Genomic DNA, 18,870 nt, shown 5'->3' with positions numbered 1-18,870 from the left:
TTGTTGTTATTTGGATATTTGGAACATGTATCGGCTTCATTACCTCAGGATTAATAACTACTCTTTTATGCTTTTCTTGTTTTCTTCTTGTAGATGTAATTACTGGGTCTGACGTTATCAAAAGATGTAGTAAATCTTTATTTGCTTGAATTCTTGACACTTTTGCGTGTTCTAGATGCAGTTTCCGGAATTCCTATGCTGCTTCAGATATCTGTCCAATTGGCAGCAAAAAGTATTGTAGTACTTCTGGACCACGTACAGGTAACCCCCGTATAACACGGCACTTCTATAGCACGGATTCGCTCTAACACGGTTCGAGAATTGGTACCATCCCCGTATAACACGGTACTTTTATAGCACGGATTCACTCTGACACGGTTCGAGAATTGGGTAAAACCCTCATACAACAGGAAATGTAATAAATTTTTACATACTTAACTAATAATAGTTCACGAAAATTACTATTTTCGTGAACTATTAGTACTTAAGTATGTAAATTTTCTCTTCTCGCCTTCTGTCGATACAGGTGGTCCTTCTCGAANTAGTATAATTAGTTATACATTATTAATACATAATTAATTATAATAGATTAATCAATTTATTTTTCAATGTCAATAAATATGGGATTACCAAAGTGTTAGTTAATATTATATAAGTTTTTCTGAACAGTTTTAACTATTCTTATAATGTTGAAGTGTATTTTCTCTAATTCTAAGACCACCATGTTTTTTCACACTGAAATTTGCTTTGCTCTAATTACAATCTTACAATCTTAAATGAAGTATTCAAATATTTTAAAATAAAAACTTAACCATTTGTTCACACACTTTAAGGACGAGAAGCAGGATGTGCCAGAGGTAAAGGAGGCTCAATGCATATGTATTCATCTAACTTCTTTGGAGGAAATGGAATTGTAGGTGCTCAGGTGAGTTCAGTTTTTATGATGTATTATTAAATTCCTTGATTACAAAAATATTTCACTAGTTTCAGTTAGTTTTATATGAATAGTTTATTCAACTTTTGAAAGGAGAGAGAATTCATAATTATAAGTTTAAAAGTTAATCATAATTTGAGCATAATATGAGGTTTGATATTTTTTGAAAAAATGTGGGTATGCAAAAATTAAATTGTCAGCCTGTTGGCTGAGGCTGTAAACATTTTAGACTGCTGTTTTGGAGATCCGGGACCCAAAATGGCAAACCCACAAAAATTTTCACAGATGGTCTGACTTGGCTATATTGGGCCTCCCCTCACCACCTGACTACTTCATTACAGGCCTGAATGAATCTAAGATATACAGGATCTTCAGAATGAATGCTACATTTTAAAATTATTGTAATTGTATAATTGTGTTAATTATTATCTGAGAAGTAAACAACATACACCAATTAATACAGTAACCATCTGAGTTTCATCTCCCATCTGCATTTGAACATCTTGTTGTCCACTACTTCTAGGAAGCTCTGTAAATGAAAATGACAACTCCATAACAGAGAAGGCTTTTTGTGTTCTGCAGTTTGCATAGTCTGAATCACTTGCCATTGGACAATATGAGTAACCTATGGGAGCCATAGAATTGTGGCTGCCATGGGAAGAGTGACAATGGATGTGCTAAAATGAGCATAGGAATCATTTGAGTTCTTGGATAATAATTAACCAAATTAACATAAATACAATAATTTAAAATGTTAGCATTCTTTTTGGAAGGAAAGACTCTCTTAATGCCTACAAGATGGAGAGAGTTTAAAAAAAAAATATTCTTGAAACTACATTTATTGAAATTTTGTTTTCTAATTTTTGTGTAATATTATATCTGTTTCAAATTTTATCTAATATCAAAATGCAGATTTTTTGAATTACTTTAGAAACGATTGAGAGTATTTCTATTAAACCATAATAAAGCATTAGATGTTGCCTATTTTTACATTTCAATATCATTTATGCTATTGTTGCAATTTTCATCATAGCACACTAAAGAATTTATAATGTTGCACCTATAACATTGATATATTTATACCTGATTTTTTAATAAAATTTGAAATTTAATACTTGATATTTGGTAATTTGTAAATAATTTCATAATTTAAAACATGCATTGTATTCTTAGGTACCATTAGGTGCAGGAATTGCATTTGGTTTAAAATATCTTGATAAAGATGACATATGCCTTGCATTATATGGAGATGGTGCTGCAAATCAAGGCCAAGTTTTTGAAGCGTATAATATTGCTAAATTATGGAATCTCCCTGTAATATTTATATGTGAAAATAATGGTTATGGAATGGGAACGAGTGCTGATAGGGCTGCAGCTTCCACGGATTATTATACTAGAGGTGATTACATACCAGGTATTTGGGTAAGTTAGTTATGTTTTTTTTAGTAGTTTGAATAATGTCAAGTGTCAAGTGAATTTTATTCACTTCACACTTCGAGAAATTAGTAATATATAATTACTTTCCAAGTCAGAGATTCAAGAAATGCTTTTGCAAGGCTACGTGCAAATCAAAACAGTGTAAATGCAAAGATTCAGGAATTTTTTGAATTAGTAAATGACATTCAAGTCTTGATTCAAAAAAATAGTGTTACATTAACTTTAAATGAGGGGATTTTTTTAAATTCGTTGTTGTTTTCAACATTGAACAAAATAATTGCTGATAATAATTTAATTGATTTTAAAAATATTTGACTTAAATAAAGTAATTGTTTCTCTTTTTGTGTTTTTGTTGAAATTTGCAATATATAACATTATCTGAACCTTGGTGGATAGTGTCGAGGTTGATAGAGTTTAAAATTAAATTCTTTCTTTCATATTTTGATGTTCACCTGACTTGAATAAGGTTGACATTACCTGGGTAATCTCAATATTACCCAAATTTTGCATGCTACTCTTAACATTTATTTTAAAAATAGAAACTGTGAATATGGAAATTCAGACACGTGTGATGAAACCTTTAAAAACAGCAAAAACAATTTACAGTTGATGCCCCCATAACACTGTTTATTATTCCGTTTTATATGAATTCCATGTTGTACGAGTCACTTAGATTTTACAAATACGTGAGTCATTCACAGCCCGGCAAACGTATTTGTAAAATCTAAGTGACTCATACAACATGGAATTCATATAAAACGGAATAATCAACACTGTTATAGGGGGGGTCGACTGTAATTCTGAATGTTTTCAATTATTTTTAAACAACATCCTCAGGTAGAATACAAATCAAACTTACAAGTTAGTGAAAATAGAATATAACAGATAATTTTTGCTAAATTTGATTTTGTATTCTACCTGAGGATGGTCTTTAAAAATGACCGAAAGTGTTTGTAATTAAATTGTTTTTGTTGTTTTAAAGCTTTCATGAGTGTCTGAACATTTATATAAAGTAAATAAATGGCATTTAAATAATTTTAGTATGAAATTTTTCAAGACATGTTAATTGAAATTATCATGATAACAATAATTATAGAACTTTTTAATGTTCCGCTTAAAATATTTACTATCTAGATTTCAATTTCCGATTGAGATTTAGACAGAAACACAGATCAATAACAGTGTCTGATGATATTTAAATTAAATACAGTAGAGCATCGTTTATCCGAACCAATTGGGGACTGGGGTTGTTCGGATAACTTATTTTTCGGATAACTGATTATGTACGAAAAAATACATTAACCTATCCCTTGTTGAAATTTTTCTCCGTTGTGTGTCGCTTCGCGTTGAATTTTCGTCAATGTTAAGCCTAATGTAAACTTTTTAAAATAATAATAGTGGCTATTGTATCGTTAAAAATTATTTCTTTCTTTTTTACAAACAAAATAAATATATTGAAAAATATAAAAACAAAAAAAATTTATACTTTAGAAGTTATCTAGTATCAAAAACGTTCGATTCAGCATGATACAGTCCTCAGAAAAACACTATACAAAAGTGACAGTGCTGCCAGCTAAAACACATACACAAACATAAAAAATATTGGAGTAGCCATTGGATATAACCAAAGATTGCAGTGCCACAGCACTAGCGAAAATTTAAATTTGCCTACTGGAATTCTTTCGGATAAACGACGCTCTACCGTATTTACATATTTATGTGAACTCAATTGCATTATGACTAAGTTATTTATATCATGTTATGTATTGCATGCTGACATTTCATTGTAACAGAATATTTGCTTCAACTAACTCAGCTCTTCAAACTGCTTTAGTTGAAGTTACTTTGAACTATTTAAGTATTGTTGGAATATAAACTCATCATTGAACAAGTGAAAGGATTGATGTAAGAAGGCACCAGATAATAATAATAACTAACAGCATTTCATACTTGAATGTAAATACATAAAACAAGTGCATCTTTATATCTGCTTTCTTTGCAATACAAACATGTAACAACAAAATAAAGTTTTGATGTTACACGTTGATTTTATTTTATTGATGTTATTTTATTTTATTTTAGAAATAAAATAAAATAAAACTTTATTTCTAAATAAAGTTTTTTTAGAAATGCTTACATTTCTAAAAAAACTTTTTACTCAAAAAGTAGTTTGAATTCAAATAAAATCATTTTGATGAAATTATTATTTGAATTTTTTAACTTTAACACTTTGCCATTTTGAATGTTTAATTAGTATTTAAAGTTTATATGTAGTTGAGTCATTAAATATTTGGACTCATGGATGGAGAAACAGAAAACTATTAAACTTTTACTAATAAAAAGCATTATTATATACATTTATTTTTCAACATACGAGTCATTTTGCTCTACACACTTTCTCCAATGGCAGACAAGATCTTCAAATGCCTTTTGATGAATGCTAGAGGAAGACTGCTCAAAAATTTGGTCACTTCCTTCAGTTTTGAACAGCATCTGCTACTTGAAACTAGTAAGGTCTGCAAACTGCATAGGAAATGAAAAGGAGTTCTTTTTGTTTTTCGTTCACAGCAATGCACCCTTTCACACTGTCACAAAAGTGACAGTTGAATAATGTGATTTTAAGAACTTCCACACCTAAACAGTCTTGATCTCTCTTCTAGTGATTTTACTTTTTTTGAGAGTTGAAATACACCTGGTTGGACAACACTTCTTGTCGGTTGAAGTGAAGGAAAAAGTGGCCAAATTTCTGAGCAACCTTTCTTCAACATTCTTCAAAAGGCAATTGAAGATATTGTCTACCACTGGAGAAAGTGTGTAGAACAAACTGACTTGTATATTGAAAAGTAAATGTATATAATGATGCCTTTTATTATTGAAAAGTTTTCTATTTCTCCATATATGTGAATCCAAAGGCTTATTTACTCAACTATGTAATTTCAAATTAGAAATTAAATAATATATTTTAGTTTGATTGATTAATGTTTTGATAAATTAACGAATTGTTTAATTTATTATAATATTAATTAAAACTTGATTTTAATTAATATTAATTTATTTCCATTATTTTATTTCAATACTTATATTACAGGTAGATGGTATGGATATTTTAGCTGTAAGAGAAGCAACTTTCTTTGGTGCAGAGTTATGTAGATCTGGAAAGGGTCCGCTAGTCATGGAAGTTGCAACTTACCGTTACCACGGTCACAGTATGAGTGATCCTGGAACCAGGTGGAACATATTAAATTAATATCTGTTATATTTAAAATCCTGATTTGATTTAAAATTGGCAGAAATTTCTTTTTAGCAAACAAATGAGACAATTTAATGAAAATGTTCAAATTAAAAAGTCAATAAATAATTATTAAAATAATAAATAAAAACTAAGAACCATTTAATGTGTTTGTAATATTAAATGATAAAATCTAACTTTGTCATTTTTAAATGAATATACAACAATTTTATGTTCATTAATTTTATTTTTTACTTAATTCATATTAATTATATTATTTATTTGATGATGTAATAATATATTATAATAAAAAGAAAATAATTCATGTGTCAAAATATTTTACATTTTAATAGTTATCGAACCAGAGAAGAAATTCAAGAAGTGAGACAAACTCGTGATCCGATCACTTCTTTTAGAGAAAAAATAATTACTGCCAATCTTGTCACCAGTGAGGAATTAAAGGTAGTGTATTTTTTATCTGTCTACTAACTATATATTTTGTATTAACATTTTTATCAAATACAGGTAATATTCGTATTTCATTATTTCAATACATAACTTAAGGAATTAGGAAAATTGCATTATCTATAACTATTAATTCTAAGTTTCTAATTTTACTTATTTTCTTTTAATGTAGCAGTCTTCAGTAATTGTTTAGAAACATTTACTAATATATTCTATTGAGAATTTCTACATTGTTGACATCCAGATAATCTTTATAAGAATTTATTTAAAATCAACACAACTTTTATTATATATATAAACTAACTTATATAAAACACAATTACATATTTTTTCAATTGGCTGTTAATTATCATGACCACAAATGATTTTAGGGTGACTGTTTTATCATTTCAATTTTATTTACTCTAATATGCATTTTGGATGTATACATTCATCCCTCTTCAGTTGGGTACAATATTCTTATTCTTACAATTAGTTATTTCCAGGGTGATATTCAGCGGGTTCACACAGGTTCGGCCGAACCCGTTGTTAACATTTTCAAAGTTTTCCGAACCTTGTTGAACACATGTAACATTTCTCAGTGGTTTTGTTTCTTTTAAAAAGTATATTAAAATATACGTATTACACTCTGTAACACTACTAAACTAGAGCCTTATACCACGTTCACCTTAGTACGACCTCCCTCGACCGTTTCAATCTCGACTGAAACGAGGTTCAATCGCGATCCACTCAAGAGAGTTCTTGAACTAAATCCAGTCATAAGAGAGATCCCACAATCCCACGCGCGCGAGAAAATACAAGATGGCTGCGGAACACGTGTCGTAATAAAATACATATATACAAAACAAACCATTTTGAACACTTTTTTATTATTTATAAAAAAAAAATATAGCTCTGGCATAAACAATGTTAAATTTTAACTGGCTTAATTTGGTGAATGCATCTTTTTTGTTTATATGGGTATCTTAAGGTCAGTTTTTGCGCTAATTTTGCTGATGCACCATTTGAGCAAATAAAAATAAAAAAAATGTTAAGGAAAAATTTTGTTAGCGAACCCTTTGTTAAATATTTCGAATATCACCACTGGTTATTTCCTTTCTATTTCTATCACAGACCAACTTTTGCCCGTTAAAATATGGATGCAGACATCTTGTTATGTACCAAATGTATTGATTCTGGTTGGTCACTTTTGAATTGCTTCTGATTTTCATCAGCTGCAGTTGAAAATAGAGTACAATTTTTTGTTCTGGATATTCAAGTCTTCAATTGTTATCATGTGCAAACAATGGATCCAATGTAAATTACCACATTTTTCAAGGAAATCAGTGTGTTCACTCCAATTAACACTTAACATTGGTCAATTAAGCACTATTGTGAGTATAATTATCTTATGTATTGATAATAAAACAATTTTGCTAGTAATGTGAGAGGTTGAGGGTCCTAGTTGCTTTGGACCCCTATACAACTGCACAGGTTGCACAAATGATAGTTATGTCACTGATCTGAAATTAACAGAGAATTTTTGTAATTTAAACTTTGATCTAGACTAAAACCCAGTGTGACTAACCCAATGTGAACTTCTCTGCAACATCAATCTGCTATTCCTTCAACTAATTTTGTCAACTAAGTTACTTTTATTTTGATGAGATATGTTTTGAGATCTTATTATGTTAAAATAACCAAGTAAAAGTTTTGTTCAAGAAAAAAATTATATAAATTATATACAGTGTATAGGATAATAAAACAAAACAATACTCTTTACTCCAAGAAAATTCTGAAGAAACATTGCATTATGTGTTATGTTGCAGTTTATTTTCCCAGTAACTTCAGAATGGGGGTCAACATTATTTTTAATATTTGGCATGAGAAATAGAAGGGGTTGAGTAAAGAATATGTCCTATCACATATGTGGCTGTGGCTGAAAACACATTTATTATTATTTATTGTTGTCACTCTTAAACAATTTTTAATCATTATATTTATTAATTTTTTAAATTGTTACTTAGAGTATATTAGCTGAAATTTATGACATTTCTTTAATACCATATCATTCATCAATATACAAAGTAAAGAAATATAAAATTGATAAAAAAATATATAGAAACCAATAGTGTACAAACTTCAAAGTTTGTTTTATAGGCTTTCTTTGTCCTTCAGATACAAATAAGCAGTAGTGATATTCAGCGGGTTCGCACAGGTTTGGCTGAACCCATTGTTAACATTTTCAAAGTTTTCAAAAATACATTAAAATATATGTATTATACTCTGTAACACTACTAAACTAGAGCCTTATACCCCATTCGCCTTGGTACGATCTCCATCGACTGTTTCAATCACGATCGATTCAAGAGAGTTCTTGAAACTAGATCCAGTTATAAGAGATATCCCACAATCCCACAAGCACGAGAAAATACAAGATGGCTGCGGAACATGTGTTGGGCTATATAATAAGATACGAATCCCATATCATATGGGTATCTTAAGATCAGTTTTTGCACTAATGTTGCTAATGCACCATTTGAGCAAAAAAAAATTGTTAAGGAAAAATTTTCTGTTAGCAAACCCTTTGCTGCAAATAAGGTATGTTACATGCTTACTATGAGCTTAGCCAAGCCTACAATTTGGCAGCTGGGTGTTAAGAGATAAATTTAATTTTTGGTTAGATCCTAATTAAAATAAACATTTTACTTACAAAAATATTTGTTTCTATTTCTACAGAAAATTGAACAGGATGTTCGTAAAGAAGTTGAAGAAGCTACAGAAGTAGCAAAATCATCTAAAGAAATTCCATTGGAAGAGATGTTTGCAGATATTTATGTAGAGCCTATAAAACAAAAAATCAGAGGAGTGACACCTTTTACAGAACATACACACAAAAGAATTTCAACACCATTGAATGCTAAGTGATTCAGATTAATTTAACTTTAATTAATTATGCAGAAGAAGAAAGAAAATATGTAATTAGAATGTAAAAGTTTTTTATCTTTAAAATGTCCAGATGGAAACTATTTAAAAATTGTTTCTATCTAATTAAAGTGTTATATATGTGAATTGTGTGTAATGTTAAATATTCTGAACTGACTTGAAAAGTTAAAGTTTTGGTTTCTCAGATTAAAATGTCTTACGAGTATTATAATTTAGAAATTTTAATTCCTAAAATTGATTACCTGAATTAAGATAAATCCTATAATAATAATTTAATTGCTAATTAAATGATATAGGATTTGTCCTAATACAATTAATGACCTTTGGTCTGTATCCCAATTCACCAGCAACCTTCTTAAAAAGTTGATAGTAATCATTTAATGTTCTCATCTAAGAATTTATTTTGTAATATACAAACAATTATCTTTGTTATGAAACTGGCCCATTTCCAAAAACACAATTTAATCAAAAATAAGTATTTATTTAGAAACATTTCCAGCATGATAATTGCCTTTGAGTTTCTTGGATTTGGCTCACTTATTAAAAAAAAATACTATTTGATTTGTTGGTGTGAGATAGCAGTCTTCAAATTTTTTCCATTATGAGGGAGTGTAATTTGCAGTGGATTAGCTTTTATATATCCTGGATCCAGACCACCATAAGAGTTCCTACTCAGCCAAATTACAAAATCTGCTATTCTGAAGGGATCCATTCTGAAGTCTAATTTAGGAATACAGTATGTTTTAAAAATTCAAAATAACTTTGAATATTTTAACCCCAAACACAGCTTGAAGTAAACAAATACATGCTATTAATTAAACTTTACTAAAACTCTAATCTCAATAATTTTTTTATTTAAATATAAGGGTTTTATTCTGTAAGTTTATTAAAAACAGTATAAGATATTGTATGTGAGAGTTTAAATAAATTGAGTCTGGGAAGCTTACATTTTATTTGTAATCAGGGTCACATTACAGCTTCATGGAGCCTGGGAAAATTGAATTAGGGGTCCCATTCACTGTTTGTTTCAAATTTTTTTAGTGTCTTCGTTTGTTTTTTAGAGTGACCTCTGGCTTATTAAATTCTGAATTGTGCCGGTGCATCCTGCTCTTGCGCCACACCAGCAATGTAGTGCCCTAGATTTAAATTTCGATATTCTTACTACAGTAATGAGTTAAAAAAAGATTGGTTTGTGGGTGCCCCAGACAAATTGACCTTTTTGCCCATATATACAGGATAATGTGCCACTGTTTTTAAGGTGCAGTGTCTTTTTAATTTAGTAATTTCTGTATGGCTTTACTTTTGTATCTGTGGGGAATAATGTATATCAGCAAAATAGTAAAGAAATAGGATATTACAATTTTTAAAATGTAAAAGTTTCTTACAATATCCCATTCCTAAACTTAAACTATTAAGCTATTTATATACAGTATAAAATAATGAATACAACCCGATTCTTAATCCAGCTGAACTAAGTGTTTCTCAACATGGGAGGCACGCCCCACCAAGNATCACTTTAAAAATTTTTAATGAAGATATTTATCTTAATTATGAAAATATACTAGCATATTTTTTAATTTTTGGAACCTAAACCTCCTTTTCGTATTAGTTCTTTGTTTCGTATAACACGGATTCGCATAACACGGCAATTTTTTGGAACGTAACTACCGTGTTATACGGGGGTTACCTGTATAAGTATCTTGTGGAGGGTAACTGGCATTGGATATCAATTATACAAACATACAAATTTGCAGTCTCGTCAAAATACTCTTTAGAGACGTATATTTATCTCGTACTAGCAGGTAAAAGTGCGCAATATTACATGAAATCGCTCAATTAACCCGTTATATTAAAAGCCACATCAGCATTAAAAAAATCTAGCACTGTTGTCATCGTTAGTATTTCCTTCTTGCTTCGGAGTGTCCAACAATAGTCTCGCTTCTGATTTAAATCTATTATGAATTTCTAGCCGTGACATTTTTCTTCAGGCATAGGACACTGCTATTTCCGTACATCCAATCTGTACCTAATATGTAAAACACATTCCATCAATTTTAATTGCACATGTACATACCATAGATAAGCCCCAAGAAAATGTTTGATCATTACTATTACGTCGTCGAACCATTTTTAAATCATTCATATCTTTCGATGTTGCTTGACAAATGTAGTATTTTAGACCTATTTTGCCATCATATCATATCATCGTATTTCAACATTTCGTATAATTCTTGTCTCGACACTTTCAAGACGGTACCTGTAAAAAGTTCATTATTTTGCAAAATCACATTTTATTGCATTCAAAGTTTCATTGTACGAGGTATATAGATCTTCAGGATTATAAAAAAAATACAAAATCTTGACGTACAAAGTTAATACCTACAAAAATGCACAATACATAAGGAACATTTCACAAAATAATCTTGTTTCTCATTTTTCTTTTCTGATTTACTCTATCTTATGGGCTAGAATCTATCCTAAGGACTGAGCTGTAGAATTATCAAGCCGTGCACCAACAAAGGATTTGAGGATCCGACTGTTAAAATGTAGGCTATGAATAGAATCTGGCGAGCTTAACTAGCCCATATATCTGGAGGTTCGGACGCAGCAGCCCATCAATGGCAAAGTGGATAAAACCACTGAACACTGGTAGACAGTCATGGGTTCGCGACCGGTCACGTGGAGTTTTCCGGATTTTCTTTATGTTTGTAACACCTAAATAGGGGCCAATTTACTATAAAAAATCTCCCAGAAAGCATTCCTCCTCAGGAGATCGCGTTGCCATATACGAGTAAACCGAAACCATTCAACACAATTACCTTTCTTTAGTTAATGGTAAACATTCTGCTTGCATTTGACATAAATTCATTTTTATATTTTTTTACAATACATATTTTTGCGATTTTTTGTTTACCTCGTTTAAATTTTATTTTGAATCGATAAAAAAAACTGGCAAGGGTTCTCAGGAACTCGAAACGAAGATTAAGGGGACTGGAAGAAAGTCCGATAATTTTCAATTATACTAGGATATAAAATTTAAGTAATAAGAAAAGCTTAAAAGGAGTAATTTGAAGTACTATAAAAAGAACCCCATTTAAGAAACATTATGTGGGGACCATCTGTTACGAGATATTAAAAAATAACTTTTATATTATTAATGATTAAAAGAATGGCTTAATCTTGATGGTTGAGATGAGTTTATAAAAGTATTGTAAATGCTGATAATGAGTAAAATTTTCATTAAGTACAACACCACTCGAGATACATAAAACATCTATTAATATAATTTTAAATTTAGTAATATTATAATGCTCCAGTTAACACCGAATAAAATGTGGCATGTCCAGTTATATGCAGATTATCACCACAAAATATCTTAACTCCTATCATAGAAACCTCTTATTGGGCTACTGAAAAACAAATACACCGACATAAAAGTTGTGGCATTCTCTACATTACATTATCACTATCAATAAGACACTTTCAATGCAAGGATGTTCTATTGATAAATTTCTAGGAATGTTGTTATAGGCAAGATGGCAACTTTCTCCAGCAAATCATTATAGGTGACAAGATGCAATTTCACTATTTCACACTCACCTGAAAGGACACCACAGCAAAGTGGAAACAAACCTTTCCATCAATATCTCCTGTACGGCCCAAATTTGGTCCCTTCTGAACTTCACATTTTTTCTTTTTATGATGACATTTGCTAATGATGAATGAGCAAAACTGTCATCACTGGATGGCTACAGCAACAGGAATAGGAATTTGTTGAAAAACAGTCAAACAAACTGATCACATTTCAATAGATGCCGAAACAGGCTAGGTGATTTTTGTAAATAAACAGCATATTGCTTGAAGATCCTGTATGTTTTTGTTTTCACAATAAGAATATCTGTCAGTGTTATTGGCTTTTAAGGCTGCGTACACACTAGGCATTTTGCGTTGCGTTAAACGCGCGTTAGCAGCGTAGACACCAGGCATTAGCTCGGTGTTAGACGAGCGTTTAGTGGAGCATATGCACTGGCTCAGTTTGGGAATGGACGTGAAAGTAATTGCTCGTGTGCCCCTCCTCCATCGTCGCTATAAAAGACGATGGCAGAGGCAAAGAGAATTTTGGGTGCACCCAATATTACGAGATAGACTGACACATGAAATGTTTGCAACGTTGTATCCAAAACTAAGAGAAAATAAACCCAAGTTTTTTAATTCTTTTAAAATATCTATAAAATCCTTTGACAATGGTTGGTCTCTTTTAGATTTCATCAATAAATAGATCAGTATCGAAATGATCGTTCTCCATTTCGGCCAACGTACGTTCACTCTACCCGAAAACGTGCGATCAAATGTACAGTAAAATGGCAGCACATATATCTCAAAGCGCCCGCAAAACGCACGTTTTAAGAAAAATCTATAAACGCGCGTTTGAGTGTGTACGCCTATGCAGAACTCTTGGTTTGTCAAACGCGCGTTTAAAAACACCTAGTGTGTATGCAGCCTTAAAGTTGCCCATCGATGGCCAAGTGGATAAAATCACCAAACAGTAATAGCTGGTTATAGATTCTTGCCTCACTGACAAGCCTGCTATGTGGAGTTTTCTGGGTTTTATTCACATTTGTAATGCCTAAATAGGGGACAGTTTCCCATAAGTCCTCCTGGGAGGCAACCCCTCTTGGCAAATTGTTCATGTGTTGCATTGCCATATACAAATAAACCAAACCTTTGTAAAGTAATTTCATGATCTCCCCCACATATATTATATGTTTTGCCTGAAACAAAATTCTTGTAAGCACCCTTCTTCCAATAAAATGGATAGTTGATAGTCAAGTCTCAGATAATAGAAAAGCTTAGCTTAATAAAAATATAAATAANGTTTGTTTTATAGGCTTTCTTTGTCCTTCAGATACAAATAAGCAGTAGTGATATTCAGCGGGTTTGCACAGGTTTGGCTGAACCCATTGTTAACATTTTCAAAGTTTTCAAAAATACATTAAAATATATGTATTATACTCTGTAACACTACTAAACTAGAGCCTTATACCCCATTCGCCTTGGTACGATCTCCATCGACTGTTTCAATCACGATCGATTCAAGAGAGTTCTTGAAACTAGATCCAGTTATAAGAGATATCCCACAATCCCACAAGCACGAGAAAATACAAGATGGCTGCGGAACATGTGTTGGGCTATATAATAAGATACGAATCCCATATCATATGGGTATCTTAAGATCAGTTTTTGCACTAATGTTGCTAATGCACCATTTGAGCAAAAAAAAATTGTTAAGGAAAAATTTTCTGTTAGCAAACCCTTTGCTGCAAATAAGGTATGTTACATGCTTACTATGAGCTTAGCCAAGCCTACAATTTGGCAGCTGGGTGTTAAGAGATAAATTTAATTTTTGGTTAGATCCTAATTAAAATAAACATTTTACTTACAAAAATATTTGTTTCTATTTCTACAGAAAATTGAACAGGATGTTCGTAAAGAAGTTGAAGAAGCTACAGAAGTAGCAAAATCATCTAAAGAAATTCCATTGGAAGAGATGTTTGCAGATATTTATGTAGAGCCTATAAAACAAAAAATCAGAGGAGTGACACCTTTTACAGAACATACACACAAAAGAATTTCAACACCATTGAATGCTAAGTGATTCAGATTAATTTAACTTTAATTAATTATGCAGAAGAAGAAAGAAAATATGTAATTAGAATGTAAAAGTTTTTTATCTTTAAAATGTCCAGATGGAAACTATTTAAAAATTGTTTCTATCTAATTAAAGTGTTATATATGTGAATTGTGTGTAATGTTAAATATTCTGAACTGACTTGAAAAGTTAAAGTTTTGGTTTCTCAGATTAAAATGTCTTACGAGTATTATAATTTAGAAATTTTAATTCCTAAAATTGATTACCTGAATTAAGATAAATCCTATAATAATAATTTAATTGCTAATTAAATGATATAGGATTTGTCCTAATACAATTAATGACCTTTGGTCTGTATCCCAATTCACCAGCAACCTTCTTAAAAAGTTGATAGTAATCATTTAATGTTCTCATCTAAGAATTTATTTCGTAATATACAAACAATTATCTTTGTTATGAAACTGGCCCATTTCCAAAAACACAATTTAATCAAAAATAAGTATTTATTTAGAAACATTTCCAGCATGATAATTGCCTTTGAGTTTCTTGGATTTGGCTCACTTATTAAAAAAAAATACTATTTGATTTGTTGGTGTGAGATAGCAGTCTTCAAATTTTTTCCATTATGAGGGAGTGTAATTTGCAGTGGATTAGCTTTTATATATCCTGGATCCAGACCACCGTAAGAGTTCCTACTCAGCCAAATTGCAAAATCTGCTATTCTGAAGGGATCCATTCTGAAGTCTAATTTAGGAATACAGTATGTTTTAAAAATTCAAAATAACTTTGAATATTTTAACCCCAAACACAGCTTGAAGTAAACAAATACATGCTATTAATTAAACTTTACTAAAACTCTAATCTCAATAATTTTTTTATTTAAATATAAGGGTTTTATTCTGTAAGTTTATTAAAAACAGTATAAGATATTGTATGTGAGAGTTTAAATAAATTGAGTCTGGGAAGCTTACATTTTATTTGTAATCAGGGTCACATTACAGCTTCATGGAGCCTGGGAAAATTGAATTAGGGGTCCCATTCACTGTTTGTTTCAAATTTTTTTAGTGTCTTCGTTTGTTTTTTAGAGTGACCTCTGGCTTATTAAATTCTGAATTGTGCCGGTGCATCCTGCTCTTGCGCCACACCAGCAATGTAGTGCCCTAGATTTAAATTTCGATATTCTTACTACAGTAATGAGTTAAAAAAAGATTGGTTTGTGGGTGCCCCAGACAAATTGACCTTTTTGCCCATATATACAGGATAATGTGCCACTGTTTTTAAGGTGCAGTGTCTTTTTAATTTAGTAATTTCTGTATGGCTTTGGTACTTTTGTATCTGTGGGGAATAATGTATATCAGCAAAATAGTAAAGAAATAGGATATTACAATTTTTAAAATGTAAAAGTTTCTTACAATATCCCATTCCTAAACTTAAACTATTAAGCTATTTATATACAGTATAAAATAATGAATACAACCCGATTCTTAATCCAGCTGAACTAAGTGTTTCTCAACATGGGAGGCACGCCCCACCAAGGGACAATTTGAATGCTTTAGGGTCGATGAGCAAATAATTAATATTTTTTGCATTTTCACTTCAGTTCTATATATAGTCATATATATATATATTCTGAACTTTACTGTTTTTTCATATTGCTTCATATTATTATTATTAACCATTTCTTGAGAATTTTTTACTCAGTACTTGAACTGTCCTTTCCTTTTATTTTCTTATTCAAAGATGCTATGTTTTTTTTTTCACATCAGGATTTTAAAGATGCTTTGGTGGGGCATGGCCAAAAAGATTGAGAAACACTGGGCTAGACGATTACTACGCAATTTGGCACGGGACAGGCCGCCATTTCTTGTTAAATACATTAAATAAATTAATTTAAAATTTAGAATATTGTGGAAGAAAAGAGTAGCCCGAAACTGGACTCGAATCCGAATCTTCTGCCCTGGTGGCCTGCCTGATGCCAAGTTATCATTTAGCCTTATAGCCCGATAAAGTATCCGTCTGTTCGTTTGATATTTATAATAAGCAATAAAAAGAAAAAAATACACACCTTTTTCGAAGATGTTACATTAATTGGAGAACGATTTTCTATTACGCTTAATGCAAGTGATTTTCATAATTTGAAAGCAGACGAACTACTCGTTACGGCAGCGCCCTCTTCCACTTTCAATCATTATTCATTCCGATAATGTAAATTATATGAATAATTTAAAAAATTGGATTCTATAATGCTTTTTAAATTAACTTAAATGCATTGCCGATAAAAAATTTAAGTGTATTCATAAAATTTATTTCCAAGATTTAGTTTATTCCAAAATTTAAAATATTCAGCGGCTCCCCGTTCCTCACCAACTGGCCGCCTTATAGTGGGTCTAGCCCAGGGGTCGGCAGTTTGACAAGTGAGAAGATCCAAATTGTCATGAAAACAGGATAACAAAAGTACCAGAGAGCCGCATATTAATTTAAATGTGCGAAATCTTACACACGACAGAGGCGCCTCTAGTGGCCGTTTTCGGCATAACGTTACACGGATGGACGGATACGCGTTCAATGGGTTATTATATAGATATGCTTCAAATGCTACCACTCTTATGCGACTCATATTGATCAACGCGAGTGTGGCCATGTGCGGACGGAGAACAAGTCGAAGTTTGTTCGGCGGCTCTATCTCATAAGTTAAACTCATAAGTTATAAGGCTGCGGTGAAATGAGGTGAGATGAAATTGGAGTTTATTNGTAATTTGATATCCGAACACATTTGCTTCCTAAGTGAAATGCTGAAATATATATATATATATTGAATGAAATGATACTGATATCAATATCGAAACATAAGTACGTTGGATTTTTATAGAAGACAGTCGAAATATAATTCATATTATCGCGTACCGAACTCCGTCTGATGATTAAGCCATTAAGAGTAGGACGAAATTTTGTGCTAATGACATAATTATGTTATGTAGTATGCAAATTTCTACCTATGATATTCTCAATTCCTCTTTACTTTTATCATTTGAAATATATCCAGTATTAATTGATACAGTTTTTGTTTTTACGGTTGAAGACATAAAGTCACACTTTAGTAATATGCTTTTATCACACTTCGTTGAAGAAAAAAGTGCGTTGTTCATTAATTAAGAAACTTGAAATAATGTTTAGATTTAATCGTAAATAAACAATTTTAATACAACAGTTTATTTTTCATTCAGTTTTCTTAGAAAATGAAATTTCACAGAAAATTATGAAATTAGAGAATGGAAAAAGATGAAACTATTGTATTAAAACTGTTCACGAGAGATTGAATCTAAACACTATTTTGAGGCATTTTTATTTTAATATCTGACTGTTTTTCAATACGAATCACTCTGAAACAAAATGAGTCTCATTGGAGAGCCTCGTGATAAACACAATTTCCAATGTTTACCTAAAGCATTGTATTATTACAAAAAATTTCACTGAAAACATTGCTGTTTCCAATTTTAACAGAATCTACTAGATAAGGATTTTTTGGTATAGTCTCTGAATGTTTTGTTTCGATTTCAAATATAATTCCACCCAGTCACAGACAGGGCGTTCCCGTATAGGCCCACATATATGGGTCTATATTTGTTATATTTTGCCAGAGCGAAATTTCTTGCCAGTCAGACGCCGATTCCACCGTTAGATTCAGCATCAAAAGTCCATTAAAACAACGTGGCAGAAGATAGGTGCTCATTAATGGCCGAGTGGATTAAACCACCGAACGTCGGTAGTTGGTCGTGGGTTCGCGCCTGGCTAACGGGTCGGCCACGTAGAGTTTGCCAGGTTTCTTCACGTTAGTAATAGCGAGGTTGATGCCGAAGTTTTAAACGCGAAAACGTGTACGTCGGACGTTCATCACCGCTTTCCTATAAGCTTAGAAGTTTGACAATGGTGTTTGGATAGTCAGTGGAATTATGCTCGACATTCCAAACACCATTGTCAAACTTCTAGGCTTACAGGAAAGCAGTGTTGAACTCGCTATAATATCTAATTAAGGGGCCAGTTTCAATGAAAGATATCCCGGAAAGCATTCCCACGATAGCCAACCGAATAAAACAACCCGAAGCCCCAACATAGATATCATTTGAAATTTTAAAGTTATAACCGTATATGTGTAAAAGTTCAAAGATTAAATTATCAAACTAGCACGCAACGTTTAAGGTGGCAATCCATCGTCCAGACGGGTCGAAAAAT

General features: G+C 31.4%; 1 protein-coding gene across 1 annotated transcript; it reads left to right on the top strand.

Moving 5' to 3' along the window:
- The first annotated feature begins 755 nt into the window (after positions 1–755).
- Positions 756–9,116, top strand: LOC111623139 (probable pyruvate dehydrogenase E1 component subunit alpha, mitochondrial). Its single transcript, XM_023365623.1, has 5 exons — positions 756–925; positions 2,108–2,356; positions 5,460–5,599; positions 5,954–6,062; positions 8,784–9,116. Exons 1-5 carry the CDS (start codon positions 872–874, stop codon positions 8,970–8,972), a joined length of 741 nt encoding a protein of 246 aa, XP_023221391.1. The 5' UTR covers positions 756–871; the 3' UTR covers positions 8,973–9,116.
- Positions 9,117–18,870: the final 9,754 nt, after the last annotated feature.

Source organism: Centruroides sculpturatus, unplaced genomic scaffold, assembly GCF_000671375.1.
Source record: "Centruroides sculpturatus isolate CEXI.00-Female unplaced genomic scaffold, Cexi_2.0 scaffold136, whole genome shotgun sequence".
In the NCBI taxonomy this organism is placed as follows: domain Eukaryota; kingdom Metazoa; phylum Arthropoda; class Arachnida; order Scorpiones; family Buthidae; genus Centruroides; species Centruroides sculpturatus.
Note: the sequence above shows the minus strand (reverse complement) of the source record. Positions and strands in the feature narration are given on the sequence as shown.

What these genes read in the sequence shown, in the direction of transcription:
- LOC111623139 (XM_023365623.1), top strand. Translation starts at nt 872, where the DNA reads ATGCATATGTATTCATCTAACTTCTTTGGAGGAAATGGAATTGTAGGT. An exon ending in ATTACATACCAGGTATTTGG is followed by an intron (nt 2,357 to 5,459) that starts GTAAGTTAGTTA and finishes CTTATATTACAG; the next exon opens with GTAGATGGTATGGATATTTT. An exon ending in ATGAGTGATCCTGGAACCAG is followed by an intron (nt 5,600 to 5,953) that starts GTGGAACATATT and finishes ACATTTTAATAG; the next exon opens with TTATCGAACCAGAGAAGAAA.